Genomic DNA, 23,434 nt, shown 5'->3' with positions numbered 1-23,434 from the left:
TTGAATGAGGTAATATGAGCAAATGAGCTATGTAATGATATGTATTAGGTTTAAACTGGAATCCAAAAAAATGAACCCATACACCACAACAGCAGTGGGCTTGTGTAAATGAGACCGTGATTGTTAAGTGTGGATGAAATATTAATCTTGAAAGGCCACATAAAGAACCTATTATCCCCAGCTGGCTACATGAGGAACTGAAAAGGGAGTCTGTTTGAATTGAGCCTATAGAATCTGCTGCTCTACCGTTTGCATTCTAATTGAGGGTTTAGTAAACATGGAGCAGATGCAGCTTGGTAAAACAGCAGATTTTTGACAAAAAAAAAAAAACAGATGAATGTGGAATTATGACACATGGAGAGCTGCTAATCAGACTGCATTCTTGGATTATGCCCAGCACTTTAACATTTGGATGCTCCCTGGTGTATACTTGAATCATTTTGTCTCTGATTCTTCTAATTAGATGAGTCTGTTTAAAAAAACTGCAGACCTGTTCTGTCCTCACAGTGTGCACAGAAGGTGGAAACCAGTTGCGGTGTATATGATGGACCGTAATGGATTTTTTGACATGATGCAGTGCCCCCTAGTAACATCCGGCTAGACTGCAGGTCGCTATGAATATAATTTCCAGATGGGTAAAAACATTTTCAACCTGTGCCTGAAATAGCTTAAATTACAGACTACTGCAGAAAATGTAGCTCAACGTGTGGATGAGGGTACGACAACAGCAAATCTTCTTCCTTCTGATGCAACCAGGAATCCATAGGCCAAATCAGATGAACAGATTGAGTATACTCATATTGATCCAGCCACAGTGTGTTATTGATAACTAATTCAGCAAATGAATTGTTTTGAGAGATGCTGCTTTATTAATGAGGTTCATTCAAAAGCACTGTTCCGGTCAGCTGAATTGCATTAGAGATGTCATGGAGAGGTCATTAGGGAGACTTACCAACGGCTGGAGCGTTGATGCAGAGCTCTCTAGCCAACAGTAGGAAGGTCTTTCCCAGAATGTAAACATTAACCTACAACAATAAGAAATAGTACTGAAAGGTCTGAATTATTCAATGGGTACAATTTTCCATGTAAACAATAACTTATTCTTCAGACGAGGAATTAAATGTTCCATAATTAGTCTTTAACACAAAGTCGGTTTGCGGCCTCTTATGCTCACAAAGGCATAAACAATAATACAGTAAAAAACAATAACATCGTACACATATATATTTATATATATATATACACACACACACACACACACACACTAAAAACACTGTAACCTGTTAATATGTGAACTTCAGACAACCCCGATAATGATGAGGGGTTATGAGTTGAGCACTTGGTCCCTAGTTAGCCTGGCATCCAGGCGGGATAAATTGGGGTCTTGTCAGATTTGGGTGTGGCTACACTTGCTAAAGATTCATGACATATTTGAGCCTCTGCCCCAACCATCCGGTGTCTGTTCTATAGCAGTTCTAGCTCAGTGGACAGCTGGGGAGTAAAAATAACATTACACCAGTGCTTAAGCACAGAAATATCTGGCCATAAATAACTACTTATAAAACTATAGAGTATATATTGTCATAAAGACAGTATTGTGTATTGTTTCACAAACAAAATTTAGCCTCATATCACCTACTTGCTGTGTAATACAGCTATAAGGCATTAAAAGATGTGCATTGCAGTGGTTTTATGGTCTTATTGTATAATCACTGTGCCATAGCCTTGAATGTCTTAGTGATTTATTAAATAATACAAAATTTTATATGCCGTTAAGTGTGTGAGTATAATAGCTTCGTACATGAATTATCCAATCAGATTTAAAACATTTTATAAATCACAACTACCTGCATTTTATATTTGTGTAAATCACTTAAATGTTAACAAGTTTGGCCTAATAAATCAAGAGAAACTTTGCTAGTATATGAGATGAACTAAAGCTGGGAATATAACAAAATTTCTCACATTATTACCCAACACTGGCAACTGCTTACCTGGTATGTCATATGCAATACCTCATACAGTATTTCTTCCATATGGTCATATGGAGGGTATAAAATATTTTTTCAAGGTTGAACATCATGCGAGTTAGCACAGTTGCATCATGTTATTCAGAAATGAAATACTGAAATGAAAGAAAGCCAACCTGTAAAAGATCACTGAGGTCCAGAAGCATGTCTGTACATCAAGTTAAGGGAAGAAGAATACAAAACAGCTAGATTTAAAAAAAAGTGTGATATAGATCTAAACATCTTTTTCTAACTATACAGCTAACAATAAGAAGTCAATGCAGCTCCTAAATCAATCCCGGTCACAGTGCTTAATTTACCATGGACAGCTCAGTAACTGTGACTGGGGGAGTTTTGACTTTACTGATCATCTCTACATCAACGGGCTTCAGCATGCAGGATCTCCTTATCTCTGCAAGAGATTCACCCTGACCATCTGTTATTGCTCACCTGAGCGGCACACACACACCTGAGGCCTGTGTCTCCACGGTGACTAATGCCCCCTTTAGCAAAGAGATTAGCATCACTACAAGACAAGCTAATCCCACTTTATCAGGAGTCTGACGGCCTTAATTACGGCCTGCCGTGAAAGTATTTATACTTGTATGACTGACATTAGTGCTATTGATAACTGTCTTATCTCTTAAATGCTACAAGACCAGATATGAACCATTGACAAAAACTGCAGATATACTGCAGGGGTCAAAATTAGATTGATAACAGCATCTTTAAAAATAATAATAATAATAATACAAAACATAAAAAAAAAATATATCTTTATGTAATTTATTTTTAGGAAATTTCTTTAAAGAGGTCATGAACTGCATTTGGTGTGATTACACCTTATTATTCTTGATTAATGCTGTGGCACCTATGAAATTATTATAACGAAATCTAATACTTTCACTGAAAAACATCATGCTTATATAAAAACATCATGCTTATGCACATGCTACTATGTTTGTAAGATGCATGCATTTGAAGGGATCCCTGTATTTAGAACTGGGCATTTATGTAAGAAATGTACCAGTAAGCAAAAAAAAAAAATATTCTGATAATGAGCATCTGAAATCATGACCTGTCCACCCAACAATTGTCGAATCAGGTCAGTGAAGATCACTGAATCAATGAAACAACAGCCAATTTTCACCTTAAAGGACCGGTCTAAACAAGATGTGAAGCTGCTAGAAAGTAGAAACACTCCAGAAATATTAAAAACACTGGTAAATGGCTAGAATGAACAAGCAAATTCTGAAATTAGAGAAAGCTGACGCTACACAAAAGCAGAGTGGAGATCTGGGTGTGACCCAAACAGACCCATAGGATGGTGCATGTCGTGTGAGTAAGAGTCTGTCTGTTTGTGAGACAGAGAGTGAAAGCAGTGCTGTAACACTATCCAGATGTTCTGTGTTGTAACACAGGTGTGGCGAGTCTCAAACACACATAATCTGAGGACAGAATTATGACAGGTTGGGGGAAAAACTAAAATATGGAGCAGGGGAGTGATATTTCCTTCAACTATCACTTAGAATTTTACTTCAGTGTTCAAAAAAGTTTCACATTTTCACAACAGTATTCACAAGGAATTTAGCTTGGGTCAAATAAGTGTCACTTCAGTAGCTGCTGTACACAACCAGGACAGAGACTGAAAATCTGGGATGTTTTCCATGATTTACTCCAGGGAACATCCTCTCAGATTCAGAAGGGTTCAGTAAACACTCTTCCCCTTCCTCTCTTTCTTCTCTGACAGCATATTGCAGCACTATTGTTTTTACATCCTGACACGTCTCTTCAGACACTAAACCAGGTTTTCCCTAGGAAAAGTATGAACTGATAAAAAAGACTCTATTAGACCAGCATGAATTTCTATGCTGGTCCAGATTGGTTTATGCTGGTTTGGTTCTGGTCCAACCTCTGATGAAACTGGCTAACCAAAGAAATCTTGCTTATTCATTTAGTTGCTTATAACAGCAACCAAAACATTTTATTACACACACAAATACATATATAATGATATATATAAATTTCACATTTTATTTACATATATTGAACCCATGACTACAAGATTAAGCTAAAGGATTCTTGCTGTTAAAGACCTGAGATTTACTCTTATTTTGGTTAATGTGCCTAACCTTATTTCGATTGTGCACTTTCCTCCATGGATTACCATTCACAAAGTATTTAATTAGGGTTTCACACCCTAGGGATCATTGTGAGAAGGATACGTGGCGTTCCCTCTGTCCTGCAGACCAGGTAGAGGCAGGCAGCTATGACATGTGTCATCTTTCGCCCTCGTGTCAAGTGCTTGCTCACCACCATCTTGAAGAAATTAAAGGCTGTGTCCAGGCAGTGCTGGTTCAGCTGCAGCTGGCTGCCGAGGTTGTGTATCTGGCGTTTCCCTAGAGACAGGACACACATATGCATCAGATTAAGCAAACACACACAGATCCACACATGCACGCTCACACACCAAGGCATGACTTCACACGCAGGTGTTTGGTTTTCCAGTAGCACTGATGTCATGAGAACGATGCACAGCCAGACAGGCTTTTAATGGAGCCTGGAAGTGAAAACGGGCAGAAAAACAGCTGTTTACCGTCCCAAATGAGGCCACTTCCATCTTTTCCCTTCTTTCACAATCGCTCATACACTTACTCCTTCACAGAGGATCTCAAAACAGGCCAAGTTGTAATTCATAGGACACAGAATAAATCAGTCTGCCCTGAAATCCCACGTTGGGCTACGATGTGTTAAACATATTCAAATCCACAGTCCAGTGGGCTATCTGGCAGATTTCTGTTTACTTAACACATCATTTAACAAAAGACCTTGCTCACCCACACAGTGAAAGTTTCCCACATTGTAAACAAAGAGAATGATTTAGACCACTTCACCATTTCATACATGCAAAGTTGTTTTGCTGGGCAGAAAGGCTAGAGATGTGATGGAGTTGATGAGTTTGACATATTCCAGTCATTCATTATGCTTGAAACTCCACATGTAGATGTGCTTATAAGAAACAACTGCTTTCATCAATCTGTCCTCTAAATGTGCAAATTTGTTTGAGGCATAGGCACATCAAACTTTTTATTTAGCCCAGGGATTCTCAAACTGGAAACCACTGATACCCAGGGGGTGGCAAAGAGGTCCTTTTTTTTTGGAAAATTTTAATTATTTATAATTTAGTTGCATTATTTTGCTTTTATAGATACTGTTAAAAAAATTATTTTAATGAATTTCATTTGTAAACAACAGTCTTTATAATCACACTTGGGGGACCCCATTTGGGGGTCCTTGGCATCACTAAGTATGAAAACTTTTGCTTTGCTTTTCTTTGCTTTTTACCAATGGTATAAACAGAGCCACATGTTAAAGTGGATGTTTGACTTTTTGTTCCCCAACTGCGGAGCCCAGAAGCTGCAGTGTCAAGTTTCATGTTGGCAGGCCAAGGCCAAAAATAACTCTAAAAGCTTTTAAGAACATAATCCTTCTATTCTGGAGGCACTGTGTGACAACTCTTTGATACATGCTCCAGACCTGAATAATACCAGAGTATTTTTCACGCTGCACATGCAACTGGATTATCAGCCAGGTCTGCGGTGACCTCACTGAATGACAGCAGAATTACATAACGACCACAACACTGCAGGGACATGGGATACCTTATTTAATGAATGAAATCTTGTGTTTGTGACCAAAGGGACACTTTTATAAATCAGAAATCTTTATCAGAATCTTTTAAAACTAAAACTACCTGCCAGACATATTCATAATCACTATTATGTGTATTTAAAGTTTTTGATCTGTTATGAGAAGCTTCTTTGAGTCTGAAATTGAATCATGTGTTTATACAGTTGGTGACCTTGATTCTCAAGTATTTTCCTCTCAGTTCTTAAAGCTCAGAAAACGCACCAGTACAGACAGCTGTGATTGAGCAATGTATAATATAATGCCACAAAACTCATTGCTCTCACAGCCCCTCTGATTCATATACACAAGTACATATTTACACAACGCCATGCCTATTTGCTAAATCGACACACACCTGGAACCCAAAGACATTTATCAGGCAGCTCTATGAAAGTGCAGATGCAAATTATGTAAATTTGTATAATTAGCACTTGAGTTGTAACTGGGTCAGAAATTAATGTAAATGATTTATTGAAACATAATATTCAAAGAATATGCATTCGCAAGAATACTATAGCCTTCGTAATGCATCTAATGGCACTATATTTGATGCAAATGTAAATGATAGTCTATCATATGGCTTTGTTACAGAAGATAAATAATATAATGCAAGAGCCATATGCGTTACTTTTATTTTACACTTATGGTCCTTTATTCATCCATCCTCATTCACTTTTATTGTATAGAAGAGAGTGGCCAGGACATTCTTTAAAAATTCACCTTTTTTGCTTAACATAAGAAAGAAAATCATACTGATTTAGAACAGCATGAGTGTGAGTAAATAATGACAGAACTTTCAATTTAGGGTGAACTATCTCTTTAAGTCTGCATGTTTTATAAACCATGATCATCCACTGACTGCACCTACACTCCACTGCTGACTAATATAAAGGTGTGCCTACCGTTCTGGAGTGTCTGAGCTCGCGATTCTTTTCCCAGACTTGTGTGGAACCCACTGCCCAAGACCGGAGCTTTGGAAGTACCTAAAAAAGAAACAAAAAATGCAATTTATTGTGTTAAAGATGAAGGCCAAGCTGATATCAGACAATTACACTGAATAGGAATAGTTTTGGATTATAGTATATAAACAGGTGTACAAAAAAGCCTATTATTTACCAGTGCCATTTTAAGGCTTTAAATACAGCTCTATCGCGCCCCAGAGGATGCGTGTGTAAAAACAGAATCATCATTGTATGGTTACACCAGTGACACCTATCGGGTGCCAATATCTCTACACAAGTGTTCCTATAGCAACCAATAGAGATTGATTGACACACCTGAGACTGATAATCAAGTCAGGGGAGCTCGGAGGAGAGTGACAGGACGATACAAATGAACCACAGCAGTACAGGCTTCCCTCTTAGCAGCATATTGCTCAATTATAAAAAAAAAATTCTAGTTAGTGTTTTTGTCAAATCATGGATGTTAGATTCTGCTTTGGGTAAGTTTCTGTGACCAATTTACAGCACATGAATATGCAAATATTTAAAACAACATCACAAAACTGACATGCAGAACTGATATACCACAGGCTTCTCTTCCTGTGCTTTCAACTGTGCGAGATGAATGGAAGTAATGTTACTACTGATCCACAAGGTCTGTTTATAGTGATGAACAACAACATTTTAACATGTAATGGTACATTTTGTTAAATCCAGAGCTGTATTGAATTTTAATGCTCCAGGTGCCATTGAGACTGAATGTCGCGATCGATATTTCTGGGTGTCTATGGACGTGGGCTTTGCAGGCCATGTCCCAAGATTTGAAGCTGTAGGTATGATGGTGCTATGGCTTGACAATAATCTCTACAATAAATGATCACGCATTTATATTTTAGTTCTCATATCAGTGCATATTTTTTAAGTTGAAAATGGAGTGCATATCATTAGTGAAGCTCATGCATCCATGTGTGGCTACACGTTGAACAACTTGAATGGCCAGGCATCTCTGAGAGCTTCCTATTTCTCCTGCTACACCGAAAACAAGGCAAGAGATTCATTAAAAATAAATAAAAGTCCAAAGACAAAACTGCATTGATTAGTACTAGAACTATCAGATCTAGGAATCTTGATTGTGGCTTTTTGAGAACATTGTTTTCTGTTGTATGATGTCTTGTAGAATGACAGCAACTTCATTTTCAAGCTGAATGTTGTTTTGACTGACCATACGGGGAGAGAGAATAAACACTCTCTCACAGAGAACTGCACACTGCCGGTTGACTGGTCCTCAAAAGAGATCCTCTGTGAAGAAAACTACATAGAGGTAGGACTGTGCAAGGCAGGCAATGTAAATCCTGTGAGGTATGCAGATGTTGTTTTGCTAATTAAAACTTTTAAAAATAGATTCTGCTTATTTAAATAAAAGTAAACATAGGTATTAAAAAATAAGCACATAGGAAAATGACAGTCTTATACTAAAATTTATATGAAAACTGAAAATATATAAATAAAAGCTAATTCAAAATATTAATAAATACTACAGTACATAATACTAAAGCTGGTCAGCAATATCTGGTTTTCTCTAAACTAGGTGACGGTGGCGAGAGATACACCCTGCAGATCTGATAAACACAACACTTCTTGGCCGGCTGCTCTTGCTTTTGTAAGAAATATTGACGCTTTTTAAAATTTATTTTATTTCTTTTTTTTTTTTTTGACACTTTAATTGCATGTGTGAACTTCTACGAATTTGAATTTCTTATTGCCAGCTCTGTATCTCCACTTGTAGGCCCAGAGATCTGCCATCTCTGAGTGGCAGATAATGTTCCTGAATCAGGACTTTCAGAGCTTGGATGCGATGTCTATCTCTGACGCCAGGCGAATGGGATACATGCTGGATTCCACTCCAAACAGGGTGGTCTTTCGCTCTGCCTACAATCAGACACATTCAGCAATCACAGAGGCAGGTGAAACTAAAAAGGACAGTTCACATCAAAACATTCTGTCATTATTATTTACACACCCTTAAGTCATTCTAAACCAGTATGACTGAAGTCCTTCAGTTCAACACAGAAGATATTTAAAAAAAAAAATGCCTGAGTTTTTTTTTTTTGTACATATTCTGCCGTTCAGGGGTCGGTAAGATTTTTTTTTTTTTTTAAATATTTTTGTGAACTATCCCTTTAAATGTTAATTGAGCAGGTTCCACCATGACAGTATTTTGGGATTTTTAACATGAAGGCTGAAACCAGCCTTGTTGTTTCCTCAGATTGACGGCATTGCTGTAGAGGTGATTCATGCAACAGTGTTTTTCAGACGGAAATGGGCTGTAGTGATGCTTGACACGTCTGCGGCATGTACGATAGGTAACTCACTGGCCATGTTCAATTTCTGATGCATTACAGAAATTATTGTTATTGAACTAAATGTACGTATAATATCTTTATTGTAAATAACAATTCAGGCTGTCATAGCCCATACTTTTCTCTCCGTGTTGCATATTTATCAGCCCCTAGCTCATTTGATGGAGTGATATTGCACTGGAGAACTCCTAAAGTCATGACCCCGCTGATGCAGGACTTCTCTAGGTTTGTAAGCAGGAGTATTGAGCTGGGTGCGCATGCTCAGCTCTTGGACGAGGCCACCAGGAAAACCATGGGTTACGTACTTGGAGAAGATGGGCAGGTGGTGCACGTATCAATGCCTTTTGGTGCACCAGGAGGTTACAGAATGGTATGTACTGGACAAACCAATAACAAATGCTGTTTATTTATGCACAACACTCCAAACACTCACATTTCACTGGTGGTTATATATTCTCTATATAATCGTGTATGTGACTAATTAAAATCTTGAATCTTATGCAAAAGAAAAATAAAGAAAATCAATATTTTTGTCATGTTTGTTGCAGAGCTTAGTCGAAAATAATGTCTATAAAGAGAGTTACAAGGCTTTCCTGTGCTATGAGCACATCTATTCACATGTGTTTACGGATGACACTGAAATACAGACCAGACATCGCCAGCTACGAGTTATGGAGACACCACTAGTTCCTCGGATTCCTTTCGCTATAGATGGTGAGATTATCATCATACCATTATACAATACACTGATATTGATTTATGACTGATGCAGATTATATTTCTGATAACCAATAACAGTTTAGTGACATAACTAAATTATACTCATTATAAAATACTAAAAATGTCGTTTGTGATTTTAATAATACTTTTTATTATAATTAATTAGTTTTTTTTGATCTAGACGATTGCAAATTTATTTCAGTCGTGTTATATTTTTTTCCCCTCTAACAGAAACTTTGCCTCATGAAGAAGTGTTCACTGTATATCTTGGTAGTTTTGCTTCGGATGTGGAGCTCATTGCAATCAAGCTGAATGAGAACTATCTGTCAGTAACAGATGCCATTCAACAGCATTACTTCATTACAAAAATTCCCCACACCAATGGGACCCACGGCTTCATCATTAAGGTTCCTTTTGAAGATAAATCTGTTAACAAAGTGGTGAGGGTTTTTCTTTTATTTATTATTCCCACAGTACTACTGTATATTTATCTTATATTATTAAAAAATAAAATCTAATTTCTAATTGACAGTATTTGGGTGAAGGACTTCTCCAGTACTCTGTAGAAATTAACTACACTCTAAATATCATCAAGCAAAACGACACATTTTTCCACCATGTCTCTGTTGTGGCACATGTTAATGATGCTTGTAAGTCTTAAGAGTTAATGACCTTAAATTACATAACATGCAAGTGACCAACAATCTAACTTTTATTTGTTTCCCTCTCATTCAGTCCCTCCAGATGTCAGTGCTTTCTGTACTGCACAGAGCATAATATTCAGAATAAATCATCCTAAGCAGGCTGGACTTTGGGAGGTCTGTGTGGGGCATCAAGCTCTCACATCTGACTTATCCAGACAGGAGGGATACATACTGAAAAACGACAGTCAGAGTATGACTCTGGAGGTCCCACTCTTCACATCGGGCTACATTCATGAGGCAAAGAAAAACATTTGTTGTTTAAATAGTATATTGATTTCATAATGTCATGGCTGTCTTGATTCAGATCTCCTTTGTTCTTAACATTAGTATAATAAAGTTGAGCTATGACAGCATCTGGAAATCATTTTGGCAAAAAGAAAACATAAATGCATTAAAAATGGAAGTTTATATAGGGTTATTTACAGTTTGTTATATTAAAGGAAAATAAATAATAATAAAAAAAAATTAAAGAATAATTAATGTAAAAATAATTATTTTAAACCTAGAACATACTTTTAAACCTAACATTTTGGGTTTCTGTTTTTCCAGGACATCACATTGAGAAACTTTGTTGGCTCTTTTGAAATTCTTATAAGAGACTCAAAGACTCTGGAGATTCACAAGAGAATAACAAAGCACTGTTACTTTCAGAGTGAAGAACTAACAGGCAAGACACCTTAAAATGCTAACAGGGTTTATAAGCTTTAAAATGGTATCTCTCCACTAATAAACAATTTCTATTGTTCTAGTGTGTTCCACAGATGGAATGATGACCGTGGTGGCAACTACTACCAAAACCTGGCCAGCAGTGCCACCTAGCAGCACAACCCTTCTAGACAGAAGCTGCAGACCCAAGGCAACTGATGAGACAAGGGTCTTGTTTTCTTTTGGTGTGGATACATGTGGAACTAGATTAATGGTAAATGCATAAATTGACCTTAGAGGCCAAAAATCTGGACTCGGTAAAAAAAATTATTGAATTTATTTGATAAAAAAATAGTGAGTGAGTTTATTTATATTTGCAGTGCTTAACAAATTTATTAGACTACCACCACCCAATGTAAGGTTCGTGCCGCAGCTGCCCTGAACTAACAGTATTAGTGACTGATTAAATTTTTTTTTTTTTTTTTTTTTTTTTTTTTATTCTGTGAAGGTTAATCCATCAGTATGTGTAAGCTCTTGTCACAGTTGTATTTGCAATGCTAAAATATAATTGTTACCCATGAATTTTCAAATTGACTTTTACAAGAAAGGCAGAAAAAAAATTGTAAAACACTATTTTTTTTTATTCACATGCCCAATTACAGTAAATAAATGTATTAAACACTTGAATATATTTTAAAATGCAGTTTATTCCTATGATGGCAAAGCAAATTTATTTGAAATAGAAATCTTTTGCAATTATAAATGTCTTTACTGTCACTTTTGATCAGTTTAATGTGTCATTGCTAAATAAAAATATTAATAAAAAAACAAATACTGACCTAAAATTTTAAGCAGTTGTTTATATCTATTCACTGATGGATATGTAATCTGCATCCTTGTGTAGTTTGGTGAAGGCTACATTGTGTATGAAAACGAGGTCATTTCTGATGGAGGTGTCATAATTGACCAGGAATCAGCCATTACAAGGGAATCAAAATTTAGGTATTTGTCAATATATGAAACTGATAAATATGTGAAAATTGAATTGGGCTAAATACGATTGATCTTTGAAAACAAAAAAAAATTCTGATCAGCTCCTTTCTTTTCCTTCTATTTCAGGCTGACTGTGAGATGCTTCTATGCACTTGACTCTGTTAAAAAGGTTTTTACATCCAGATTGTTTGAGGGACCTGGATTTGGTACAGTCAACATCACAGACACTACAGATGTAAATGGTTAGTTCTAATATTTTCTTTTACAGGAAAATTCATCAAAAAGAATTGCTTTAATTTATTTTTTCTCTTTGTATATCTGCATAAACTAAGGTCTACGAGGAAACCTTATGAGCTCTCACGCAGCTTCTGTTTTTGACCCTAAACCTTATGAGCCTGGCAGAGGCTGCTGTTCTACAGATGAGGTGGGGACACGGTTTCTGCAAAGAGAACTTCCACACCGTACAGATCCCTCATCAAATCAAGGCAGGAAGACATCAGAACACAGTTACCACGCCAGCAATATTCCTGATCCACACAGACATGACCAACTCCTCAAGCAATCTGGTGTGCAGTTTAACCCTCAAACGATTGTCAAACACAGTTCTGGTCCATCTATGACACCTGCAGCAGGGCAGCAGAGCTCTTTTGATGGCTTGTTTAAAGACTACAAATCTTCCCTGGATGACGCCCCACAGAAAACTCCTATGAAAAGGAGTGGTCAAAATCAAGACAATTCTGTGATGATTGGTGACGACAGTTCTGCTTCAGCATTCTACAGAGGATCAAAAAATGCATTACTTGTCATAAATGAAACCTTGCCTTCCATTTTATATTCTCTCATTGCCATCAGTAATCCAACAAACTACAATCCAAATAGCAATGAATTGAGTGACCAGCTTTTCCTGAAAGGCTACATGGACAGTTACACTCCTTATGGTGATTTTCAACACTCCCCTGATCCTTTTAATGAACTGATTAACAATCCGTTTACAAAAGATTCTTCTCTGTACACCGAAAATATTATTTCTAAAAAACTTGAATCAAGCGAAAGTGAACAGGGCCAAAAACATTTGGAAAGTCACATCCTTGCCACTGAAAGCAGTGCTCAGCCTTTTAAAGAGCACGGATTGGAAAAAGTAGGCCTTTTAAATGTAGTAGGCGAGCACAGCAATTTCATGCATGAAGATGACGACGATAATTCAAAGAAATTAGCTTTTTTGCAAACACAACAGCAAAAAGAAGCTGATGATGGTCGTTTTCCTTCTGATCCTAAGCTTTTAGCGGTAAAACCATCATATGACAAACTGAGAGGGACCCTGTTCTTCCCTGGTAGCAGAAGCCGTTACGGTTCCAGCATTCATAAAGGAATAATAACAGGTACTTTTCCATTGCTAAATTATGTACAGTTAAGTAACGTGATACAACAGTAAATTTAAGCAATTTGTTTACAATTGTTCAAATTTTTAAAATATATACATATATATTCTAATACTGAAACCACACGTTCTTTTCTAGGATGACCATGGAGGCTGTAAAAAAAAAAATTCACTGTTAAATTGTGAATCCAAATGATTAATGTTGTTTCTTGTCATGATGAGGAAAGTGCAGTGAGATTTGACAAATAACATGACAGTCCCAGGTGGAAAACTCAAGCCCGTTCAATCTGAGGGTGTATTTGTATTTGTCCAGTCCTGGCATACTGCTTTTGCAAATAAAATGCATTGTGATCACTAACTGTCAAATTAAGTTGCAATTTTTCTTGGTTAACAAAACAACAACAAAAACTGTTAAAATCAGATTAAGCCCAAATGCATGCTAAACCAAAATGCTATCTCATCTTACACGTATGTGTGTACATAATTCAATAATATTTACACAATTTACAACCTTGAAACTAACTAACCTGGTGCTAACCTGGAAACGATTACATGGAAAAGGTTTAAAACTATATTTTTTTTTCTTCTCCAGTTGCTCTTTTTGTGGTAATTCTGATTAAATTGTTGTCTTTTTTTGGATATGTCCATTTCATAAAATCTATTTCAGAATTTTTTTTGAAGCGAAATTGATCATGAGTGTGCAATGTTTTTGAAGGATGTGGTATTGGCCTCTGCTGATTATGATCGATCTGAAAAATGACCCTGTTGGGCTGTTGCTTGCCTAATTCTACATTCACAGACCCACATATTTCAATTCTAGACCTCTCTTTTTTGCTTTTTGAAAGAAATTGAGGAATATCTTACATCAGCTAAACTGGCTAGAAACAAAAAAAGTTTTAAAAACATTGCCATTGCCACTGGTGCCCCTCAAAAGGTGAATGATGCAGGTCCCAACTGTGTTTAGGTTGAAGTGAACAGCTCTTACCATCAGCAGACACGAACTGGCCGACAGCTGAAGACACCCCTCCACTGTTTTCCACAAACTGAACCTCTGATACGATGATATTATCCTCCAGAACCGAGCCACAGGCTGTGCAGACGGCACTCCCCCGGGCTGGGTCTGTGTCGATGTCTGCTCCGCCACAGCTCTTACACTGACGACTCATGCTGACAGACCTGAGGATAACATGTGCACCATTACTGAACAACAAACATGCGACTAAACACACATTATCTATTTGGTAGCGTCAGTTTATTATTATTCAGATATTACAATAAGATACTTAATAAAATCGTACAGAAACTTGTTATAAACTCGTAAACGATACAGCACGTTCAGAGCGGGACTTGAACCCGGGTCGCCAGATCATAAACCTCCCTCACATTCCGCTTCGCCACGGAACACTTCACTCTCATTTCAACACAAGACCCAGTTGAACCACTTTCATTGCTGTTCACGTATCATTTTTGTTTCGCATATTAGGATTATCTTTATATTTAAGATTATCTCTATTGTATATTTCTAGTGTCTATAAACCTTGCTAAGCTAATGTTTTGATATGTGCTCATATGCTACCAAATGAAAAGCTAGCTTGCATAAGACCTGTGATACCAATGTAAACATAATACAAACAGCCCATTTCATCCTTTTATTCTTTATTTCATATCATAAAGACTAGCATAAATTTAAGACGTTAACGCTAACCTTCAACAGCAAACCACTCACCGGTCAAAGGAAGTAAAAGTACTTTAGATCAAACACTATCAAGCAGCATACACTGTCCTCCAGTCCAATTTAGTCACAGGTTTTACAAACTGCATTCATTGAGCAACATGTTTAAAAGGACTAAATTCATTTTTTATGATCATATATTTCATTTGATTCATAATACCTTACTGTTGTGACTTTCTACCCAACTGCGATACAACAGTGCGGGCTGCTCTTAAAACTGAATATAGAGGGGTGGCCGCTACGTCACAGTTCTTCTTTTAGTTATTTTTGCTTAGTTTATTTTACTAATATGTGTCCCTTATGGCGGAACACAAGTTTAAAGAAATATTAATGATAAATGTATCTTCTATAATCCCAGTCATTCGATTTAGTTAAACACTTTCATTCAAGACACCCCCATTTTGATAATGCACTGGTCCGGTGGTGGCAGACAGCGGGCTTATAGCGCGATTAAAGAGAGTGTGTTGTGTAGCCGATACGTTATCGCACTGTTTCTCTTATTGGCTTGATAAAATAAAGTATTGTTCGTTATATTTGCAGTCGCTTATCTGTCCTTGAAATATAAACAGCACTAGGTCTAAAAATAATAAAACTGGTAATCGATTGAATTTAAGACTTTGAATTTGTCAGAGTTGCTGACCGGGAAGTACATGTTGTGCAGTTCAAAATGTGTGAAGATAGTTTTAACGAGGAACAACTGAGCTGGCACGCGAGAGTGCTGCTGGAAAAACTCAGTTCTGTTTGCAGCTTTACCCGTCTGTCCAGTACCCGCAGGGAAACAGAGGGCTGAATTCAGGTAAAGCGACATAAACCAGTCACTTGAGCCACAAAACGACTCCTGCATATGATATATAATCAGGATACATCCTGATATGTCATACTTTTTTCTTTTCTTATTTGTTACAGAATAGAAACTAACTTTTCGCAAAAATCGAATATCCCCTGTCTAACTTACTGGAATTGAAGCATATAAAAAATGTTTGAAAAATGTTTTAATCTAATTAATTACACAATGTGCTGAATGAATTAGATTAATTAGTTAACAGTTTATTGACTCTAGGCCCCCTCTGTGATCGCATTCCTCCCCTCAGTAAAAATCAGTTCCGGGCCCCCACCTGTTACAGGGCCCCTGATTGTGAGATTACTGGTGTAGAAGGAGAGTTGAGAAGAAAGAAATAATTTTGACAAATTTCTGCTTAACTGATGTATTAAATCACATTTTATATGGTAATTTAACAGGAGCTGTTTATATTTGCACTGAGGATTCTTTCCCTATCAAATGACTAAGGCAACTCATTGCCCTGCAGCCCTGGCTCAGACCAGATCTGCCACCAGCTTTGATCCACAGTCAGCGGTTTAGAGACAACATCTACATTGAGCATGCAGCAGACCTGGTGAGACTGGCAAACATTTATAATAATAACCAGTTAATAACCATCAGAAAACACTTGATGCTGGTTGATATGTGAGCAGGAGGCTCTGCAGGCGAGCGTGTCTCAGCGTGTGCCCGTGCTGCTGAAGCGTCAACCAGGTTAGACTGGCATCCTATTTCTAACACCTAATCAGAAATACTATTAAATATGCTCTGTGAAAGCTATAGATCTTATCTTATGAATTTAAATAACATAGAAATCCTTCTTATGCTATTTCTCTGCTCCAGGTTACAGATATTGTGGATGGACCAAATCCAGGATGGTGCGACTATGGGTGAGTGCAAAACAGCAAAACAGCCCATATACAGTGGCAAGAAACAGTATGTAAACCCATTGGCATTGGCTGGTTTTCTGCATTATTAAAATGTCATCTGATCTTCATCAAATTCCCAAGTATAGAAAAACATGATGTGCTTAAGCTAACACCACATAATCAACTCTAATCTTTCATGTCTTCTATTGAACACATCCCAGTAAATATTCACAGTGCCTTATGCATATTGTGCTTTTCTATACTTGGGAATTTGAGAAAGGTTGATTACATTTTATGACCAATTAATGCAGAATACTAACCAATTTCAATGGGTTCACATACTAGTTTCTGCTACTGTATAAAGGCTCAGCTCATTTCAGAAGGTTTGGTGTTTTTACAAAACTGGACCAAACATATTTTGAGCTTCTGATGCTCTATAATCAGTCTTTTATGACTTCTTAAACACAGGCTGGTGGGCAGTAAGGTGCGTCCTGCATCGGGCATTGCTTGGGCCAACCAGGTAATGGTGAGACTCATGCTCAGGAGACTGGTGGGGCAAGTACAATCAGACAGCCGAAGCAGTGCTCTTCGAAAATCAGAAGTGGTTTTCGCCCCACACCTCCTTCGAGCGAGCTGCCTGTGTGGGGATGGGGAAGAAGGAGTGAGAGGGATCCCTGGTGACCACTCAGACCTGCAGCCACAGCGCTCTTCATGATGAATTATCTGCAAAAGTAGCAGATAGAGAGGATTACATTCAGCACAACATGCCAGTTACCAGCTGCTAATGGACATAAATGTTCATGAAGAACATTTTTGTTATTTTGTGAAGAATGGTTAAATTTTTACCATTTGAAATTAATGCACATTATTATTAATATACAAATCTCACAAGTATTATGTGCAAATAAGTTTGTAAAATCTCAACATTTTTTTTTATTATAATGCCTTTGATACACAGAATAAACATTTTCCTTAGATATATGTTGTTAACAGTTACAAACAGCCATAAATAAGGAGAATAAAGCCTAATTGTCACATTACAGTCATGAAGAGAACAGGGCTGCGTTTCCCAAAAGTATTATAAGCTTACGTAGATCATAGATCCAACGCCACCAGTGATCTCTATGATCAACTTATCTCACAATGCTTTTGAGAAATGCAGTCCAGGTTGTTTTGTTCTAACATATCAGAAAACAAATCAACAGAAAGGCAAATACTGCATTTGTTTTTCTTTAGAGAAATGGACTGAACTTTTCTACAATTTTTTCATGCCATGGCGTGCCCCAGTAGTAAACGCTAAGAGTGTGGCAAAAAGGGTCATGTGACAACGTAAAACTCAAATTTTGACATTTCAATTTATTTATTGTTGCACATGATCCTTTAGGGAAAATTGTGACTATTTATGTTGTGTTGAAAGCCATTCCCACCAGCAGAGGGAGCTGAAATCCAACAAAACTCTCTGTGTACATGCTAGAGCTCATGGATCTCAGTAGACAGCCTGGCTTGCTACTGAAGTGAAGGGGCAGATAGAGCAATGATAACAATGACTGATCCACAGCAAGTATGAAAATTTTGAGGGACGGCAATGATCCTTGCAGTTGGTGTGAGACAAGAATGATGTAAAGATGACTTATTTTAATAATCTGAACACCTCTTGTTTTAATATCTGAGTGGTTTTCATGGTTTAGTTGTTTAGCATCGCCTCATTAGCTATGCTAACCAATTAAACCAATTAACACTGACTGACATTAAGTTCACATGTATTCATATAAAATACACTACCGTTCAAAAGTTTGGGGTCTGATTTTTTTTAAGTCACTGATGCTCACCAAAACACAGTAAAAACAGTGATATTGTGAATTATTATTACAATTTAAAATAACTGGTTTCTACTTTAATATATTTCAAAATGTACTTTATTCATGTGATGCAAAACTGAATTTTCAGCATCATTACTCCAGTCTTCAGTGTCACATGATCCTTAAGAAATCATTCTAATTTGCTAGAAACATTTATTATTATCATCATCAATATTATTATTATTATTATCAATATTCAAGTTAAGTGAAATTTATTGTCATTCCACTATATGTGGAGACATACAAAGGAACAAATATTAAAAAGCTATGCTGCTTAATATTTTTGTAATAATTCTTTATATTAATGCATTTTTCAGGATTCTCTGATGAAAAGAAAGTTTAAAAGAACGGCGCTTATTTGAAAGAGTAATCTTTTTGTAACATTATAAATGCCATTTAATGCATCCTTGCTGAATAAAAGTATTTGTTTCTTCAAAAGAAATCTTACTGACCCCTTCATGGATTGATTTTTTTTGTACAGTATTGTATATACACTCATATTTTGTTATATTAGAGTACCCAGTTTGTTAATAGAGCTCCTATTTTGTCTTCTGCTGCCATTCACATCACATCATCAATTGATTTATGGACATGCTGTCTCATAAGAGAACACTCCAAAAAACAATACAGAACATCTAAAAAAACCCATTAATCAAACAACACCACACAACACTTTTTCACACAGTACATTTAAAACTGGATTTTGCAGTGTACATCCTCTTCAGTTCCACATTTCAAGATGTTTCTAAAAACTTAAGTGCAAACAAGCAAAAATGCTGGGCAGTGATTGAAGTCCAGCTACACAGAAAGGTTTTTTTGAATAGGCCTATAATCCTGTGAAGCTACTTAACACACACACATCGAGCTAGTCTCTTTATCAACATCAGAAAATAATAAATGTTAGTGCACATAAACAAACGCACTCATATGCAACTAAATGCTGTGAGCAACTACACTCGCCTTTGAGCTCGTACTGTCACCATGGCGACGATCACATGGGCTGTCTGTCCCAGATTGTTTGATCACCCCCACCCTCAGCAAGACAAGCTCCATCTATCGCACCGCAACCTCAACTAATCCCCCCTCTATCCCCTGCTGCAAACACACACACACACACTTTCCTCCTTCCACTCAGCTGTTTACTGCTGCGCTGATGAAAACCTTGTTGTGTAACTCCGTCGGTCTTAACGTGCTACACACTGACAGGCTTTCAGAATACATGCATAACCGCCCACATCTGCCACCATCTTCAAAATGACTGCCAGGCATTGAGAGCTCCTCACACATCAAGCAGTCTTAACCCGGACTCTGGTTTGTCAGGCAGGCGTCCGTTAGTATGCATCCCACGTCTACTCGTCTCAGCCAGGGCATCAGAGAGATGGATGCAGTGACTGCAGGCTGCAAGGCTCTCTCTCTGTCATACAAAACATGCATATACGGCCATCTTGGGGAACAGGAGTAGAGGAGGAGAAAAATGGATGCTTGAGTTGGCCTGAGGAGAAATGTGGAGCATGTGTATGTGGAAACACATACTGAATATCAAAGGAAATATGCATAAGAACACAGCTGCAAAAACATAACACATACCTATGAGGTTGCACACCATGACATAACACCCCCAGCCCCCCTTTTTTATGAATATATATACAGTATATTTATATACATATACACACACACACACACACACACACACACACACACATGAATGTTAGACTATACTCTCACTATTTATTATTTTTCTTTTTTTAAAAAAAAGCCTCATGGAATAGATTTTTAGGGGCATATTTACAAGACTTTTTTTCTGTTTTGTATTTATTTATTTTTTTTTACCAATTTTCACTGTTACCTACAAAATCAAAACAATTCTGTCGCAGTTGATTTTCTTTCTTTCTATCATTGATTTTCTTTTATTATTTATTTATTTATTTTTATTTTTTTATTTTTAATTATAATAACTTTCACTGTTTTAAAGGGGTCATCGGATGCCCATTTTCCACAAGCTGATATGATTCTTTAGGGTCTTAATGAAAAATCTGAAACATAGTTTGATTAAAATTTCTCAATGGTAGTGTAAAAAACACCTTTTTTACCCTGTCAAAAACAGCTCTTTTCAGAGCAAGCAGTTTTGTAGCATTTTCCTTTAAATGTTAATGAGCTCTGCTGACCCCGCCTCTCACTTCCGAGCCGTTCTCAGAGAGACTGTTTACTTTAGATGCATTCATCGCGAAACTTGCTAATTAGCACATTATTAGGAAAGGTGATTTGCAAAGATTCATTAAAAAACCTCACATTTTCTGTTGGTGAAGCTGGATCACAAATGATTTGCGCAAACATAAACACATTTACATAGATAGGGGGCACATTCCCTTCAAAAACAAACGTAATACAAACTATTGTGGGAGGGGCCTGTCTGTGTGACATCAAAGACAGGCATCTGAGATCGGCTCGATTTGAGAAAGGGGTAAAGATTTTAGTAGATTAAAAAAAAACACACTGGGTGGATTTTTATCATTATAGGGTGGTTGTGTACACACACTGCCAACAAACATCTCAGTTCAAACAACTTGTAAAAGTGCACGTAGCATAGGATGACCCATTTAAGGAGTTGATTGTGCACTGTCACATTTAGTGCTTTAGAAGATAATTTTTTTAAATTATATATATATTATTTATAGAATAAAGTATACACATTGTGTGTGATAAATATGAAAGACAGTGATTAATACAAAAGTCAAAAAGAATAATTAAAGTCTGAATGGCTTTTATGGCAGGAGACAGACAGCAGCTGGTCGGTTGCTAAAACAACCAGGATTAGTGCTGCGCCACAGACTCTTTCTCCAGGAGGTCTGAACTCCCCACCTGGATTACAACACATCTGGCTCAAATCATCATTTATAGCATATCAGATATTGTCAAAATATACTCATTTCATGTAACAATTATTGTGATAATGCATACTGTACCTAAATACAACTTGTTAACAATATTGATCTAAAGCAACAGAGAACCGATAACAACTCAGTGTCTGACATAAGAGAGCAAAAAAGTGCTTGCTGGTTCAACATATTAGTCATATATGACACTATAATAGAGAAAACAATCTGGAAGCAAATGTAAACAAACAAAGAGAGGGAAGGACACAAGAGTATGACATCATCAGTAGTGATGCAGAAGGGTGCAGTAGCAGAACGCCACCACAGGGGGAGCAGTGAGTTACACAATTAAAAATAAAGAGAATTTTCACAGTAATGCCATAAAAGAACCATTTGGAGTTTCCCAAAGAACTGTTCAGTGAGCAGTTCTTATATATATATATATATATATATATATATATATATATATATATATATATATATATATATATATATATATACACAACAAGCATAGCTAAAACATTTATGACACGGCAAACAAGTAATTCCAGCCTACTGTGTCAATCCAGACAAGATTCAGGCGGACTAAAAGAAGTCTGCATTAAAATTGGCCTTTTCTGTTGATTTCTTTTTCCGTATTAAAAAGCAAACAACTAAGCTGGTTCCAGATCAGCTCAGATGTCAGCATGTGAACAGGCATGTGAACTACTGACTGAGAGTATTGTCCAGTGGCAGATGAAACAGTTTCAGATACACAGTAGTTTAATTCAGGAAAGCAGGCTGGGTCGACCCATTATGCAGATTTTGTAGAATGGGGGGGTTTGCACTCCGAGACCCTCGTTACTGAACTAGGTCACACTTTGTCATGAAAGCAAAGAATTTCATTGAAAAGAAAAGAGAAATTAACAAACAACACTGTCGGCAACTTGTGCATGTTGGACAAATAATTGATTCAGTTAATATTGAATACCAGCACTGTTTGATAGTCCAAAATAGAATGAATATTATCTACTTAGCTTAGCCCTCTGTTTTGTTCTCTATCACACACTCACATTGTCAGGCAAGACCAGACATCACTTCCAGGACATTTTGGGAAGAATCCATAATGAGACAGAGGCATTGTGGAAAGGAGGCATCTCCATGGTGACAGGAAGCCAAGCTGGAAAAGACACACAATAGTCAGCAGCAGTGGGAGGTAAATGAGAGAATACACAGAGAGGGGTTTGTTGGTGAGTGAACAATAAGTAAAATTGATGCTGAGCTTCAGAAGATCTTACATTATGACATAATAATGACTGTAAATGGATTTAACATGATGGTCCATGACATGGTGCTCACTTTTTTATTGTTCAAATCATAAAGACATTAAAAAATGAATTTCACATATAATTACTTTCCCTCAGAACACCTCTTCAGTGATGTTTTTATGTTTTTTGTATGTTTTTAATTTCTGAATTCAACAAAGAATGATATACATTCTGCATTACAGTCTAATTCTCAAGTTTCTGAATTTATTTATTTTAGATATTTTGGGGGGTCATACAGTAAAATGTCAGGATGATATATATATATATATATATATATATATATATATATATATATATATATATATATATATATATATATATATATATATATTAAAAAGCCTTCAATATTATAGTGAAGAAAAAAGCTTTAAAAAGCATTAAAAGAATGACATTCTTGAAAATAAAAATTTATTATATTATTTTGCATAATCATATTATTTCTTACAATATATTATTAGACCATGGAACAATGTTAGCACTCTAACACTTGTGAGAGTGACACATGCTGCTCATTTGTGGAAATTGGACTATACAAAG

At 36.7% G+C, this 23,434-nt stretch overlaps 2 protein-coding genes and 1 pseudogene across 4 annotated transcripts in view; 2 read left to right on the top strand and 1 right to left on the bottom strand.

Annotated features, from left to right (window-relative positions):
• The window catches only part of LOC109058210 (transcription factor IIIB 90 kDa subunit-like), a 60,786-nt gene extending 38,113 nt beyond the window's left edge, over positions 1–22,673 (bottom strand). The window contains exons 1-7 of one of the 3 annotated variants that reach the window (XM_042777629.1): positions 22,643–22,673; positions 17,478–17,581; positions 14,426–14,616; positions 6,602–6,682; positions 4,235–4,408; positions 2,147–2,178; positions 953–1,025 (exon numbers count right to left, since the gene is read on the bottom strand). In XM_042777629.1, the coding sequence (XP_042633563.1) occupies positions 953–1,025; positions 2,147–2,178; positions 4,235–4,408; positions 6,602–6,682; positions 14,426–14,606 (541 nt within the window). In that variant the 5' untranslated portion in view covers positions 14,607–14,616; positions 17,478–17,581; positions 22,643–22,673. Of the gene's footprint in view, positions 1–952; positions 1,026–2,146; positions 2,179–4,234; positions 4,409–6,601; positions 6,683–14,425; positions 14,617–15,166; positions 15,867–17,477; positions 17,582–22,642 lie in introns of those variants that run through there. The other 2 variants (XM_042777627.1, XM_042777628.1) reach the window with 2 other exon arrangements.
• LOC109094978 lies at positions 6,985–13,798 on the top strand. The gene is made up of 19 exons (XM_042777626.1): positions 6,985–7,140; positions 7,231–7,295; positions 7,384–7,473; positions 7,564–7,685; positions 7,818–7,961; positions 8,229–8,300; positions 8,427–8,600; positions 8,907–9,003; positions 9,147–9,370; positions 9,549–9,714; positions 9,952–10,160; positions 10,253–10,370; positions 10,456–10,661; positions 10,974–11,091; positions 11,174–11,343; positions 11,974–12,071; positions 12,189–12,304; positions 12,395–13,441; positions 13,580–13,798. The coding sequence occupies exons 1-19, from the start codon at positions 7,118–7,120 to the stop codon at positions 13,582–13,584; spliced, it is 3,264 nt and encodes a 1,087-aa protein (XP_042633560.1). The 5' UTR covers positions 6,985–7,117; the 3' UTR covers positions 13,585–13,798.
• On the top strand, positions 15,860–17,573 carry LOC109058183 (annotated as a pseudogene).
• Positions 22,674–23,434: the final 761 nt, after the last annotated feature.

The sequence above is a fragment of the Cyprinus carpio genome, chromosome A20, assembly GCF_018340385.1.
Source record: "Cyprinus carpio isolate SPL01 chromosome A20, ASM1834038v1, whole genome shotgun sequence".
Taxonomy (NCBI): Eukaryota; Metazoa; Chordata; class Actinopteri; order Cypriniformes; family Cyprinidae; genus Cyprinus; species Cyprinus carpio.
This window is presented reverse-complemented; position numbering and strand designations above follow the sequence as displayed.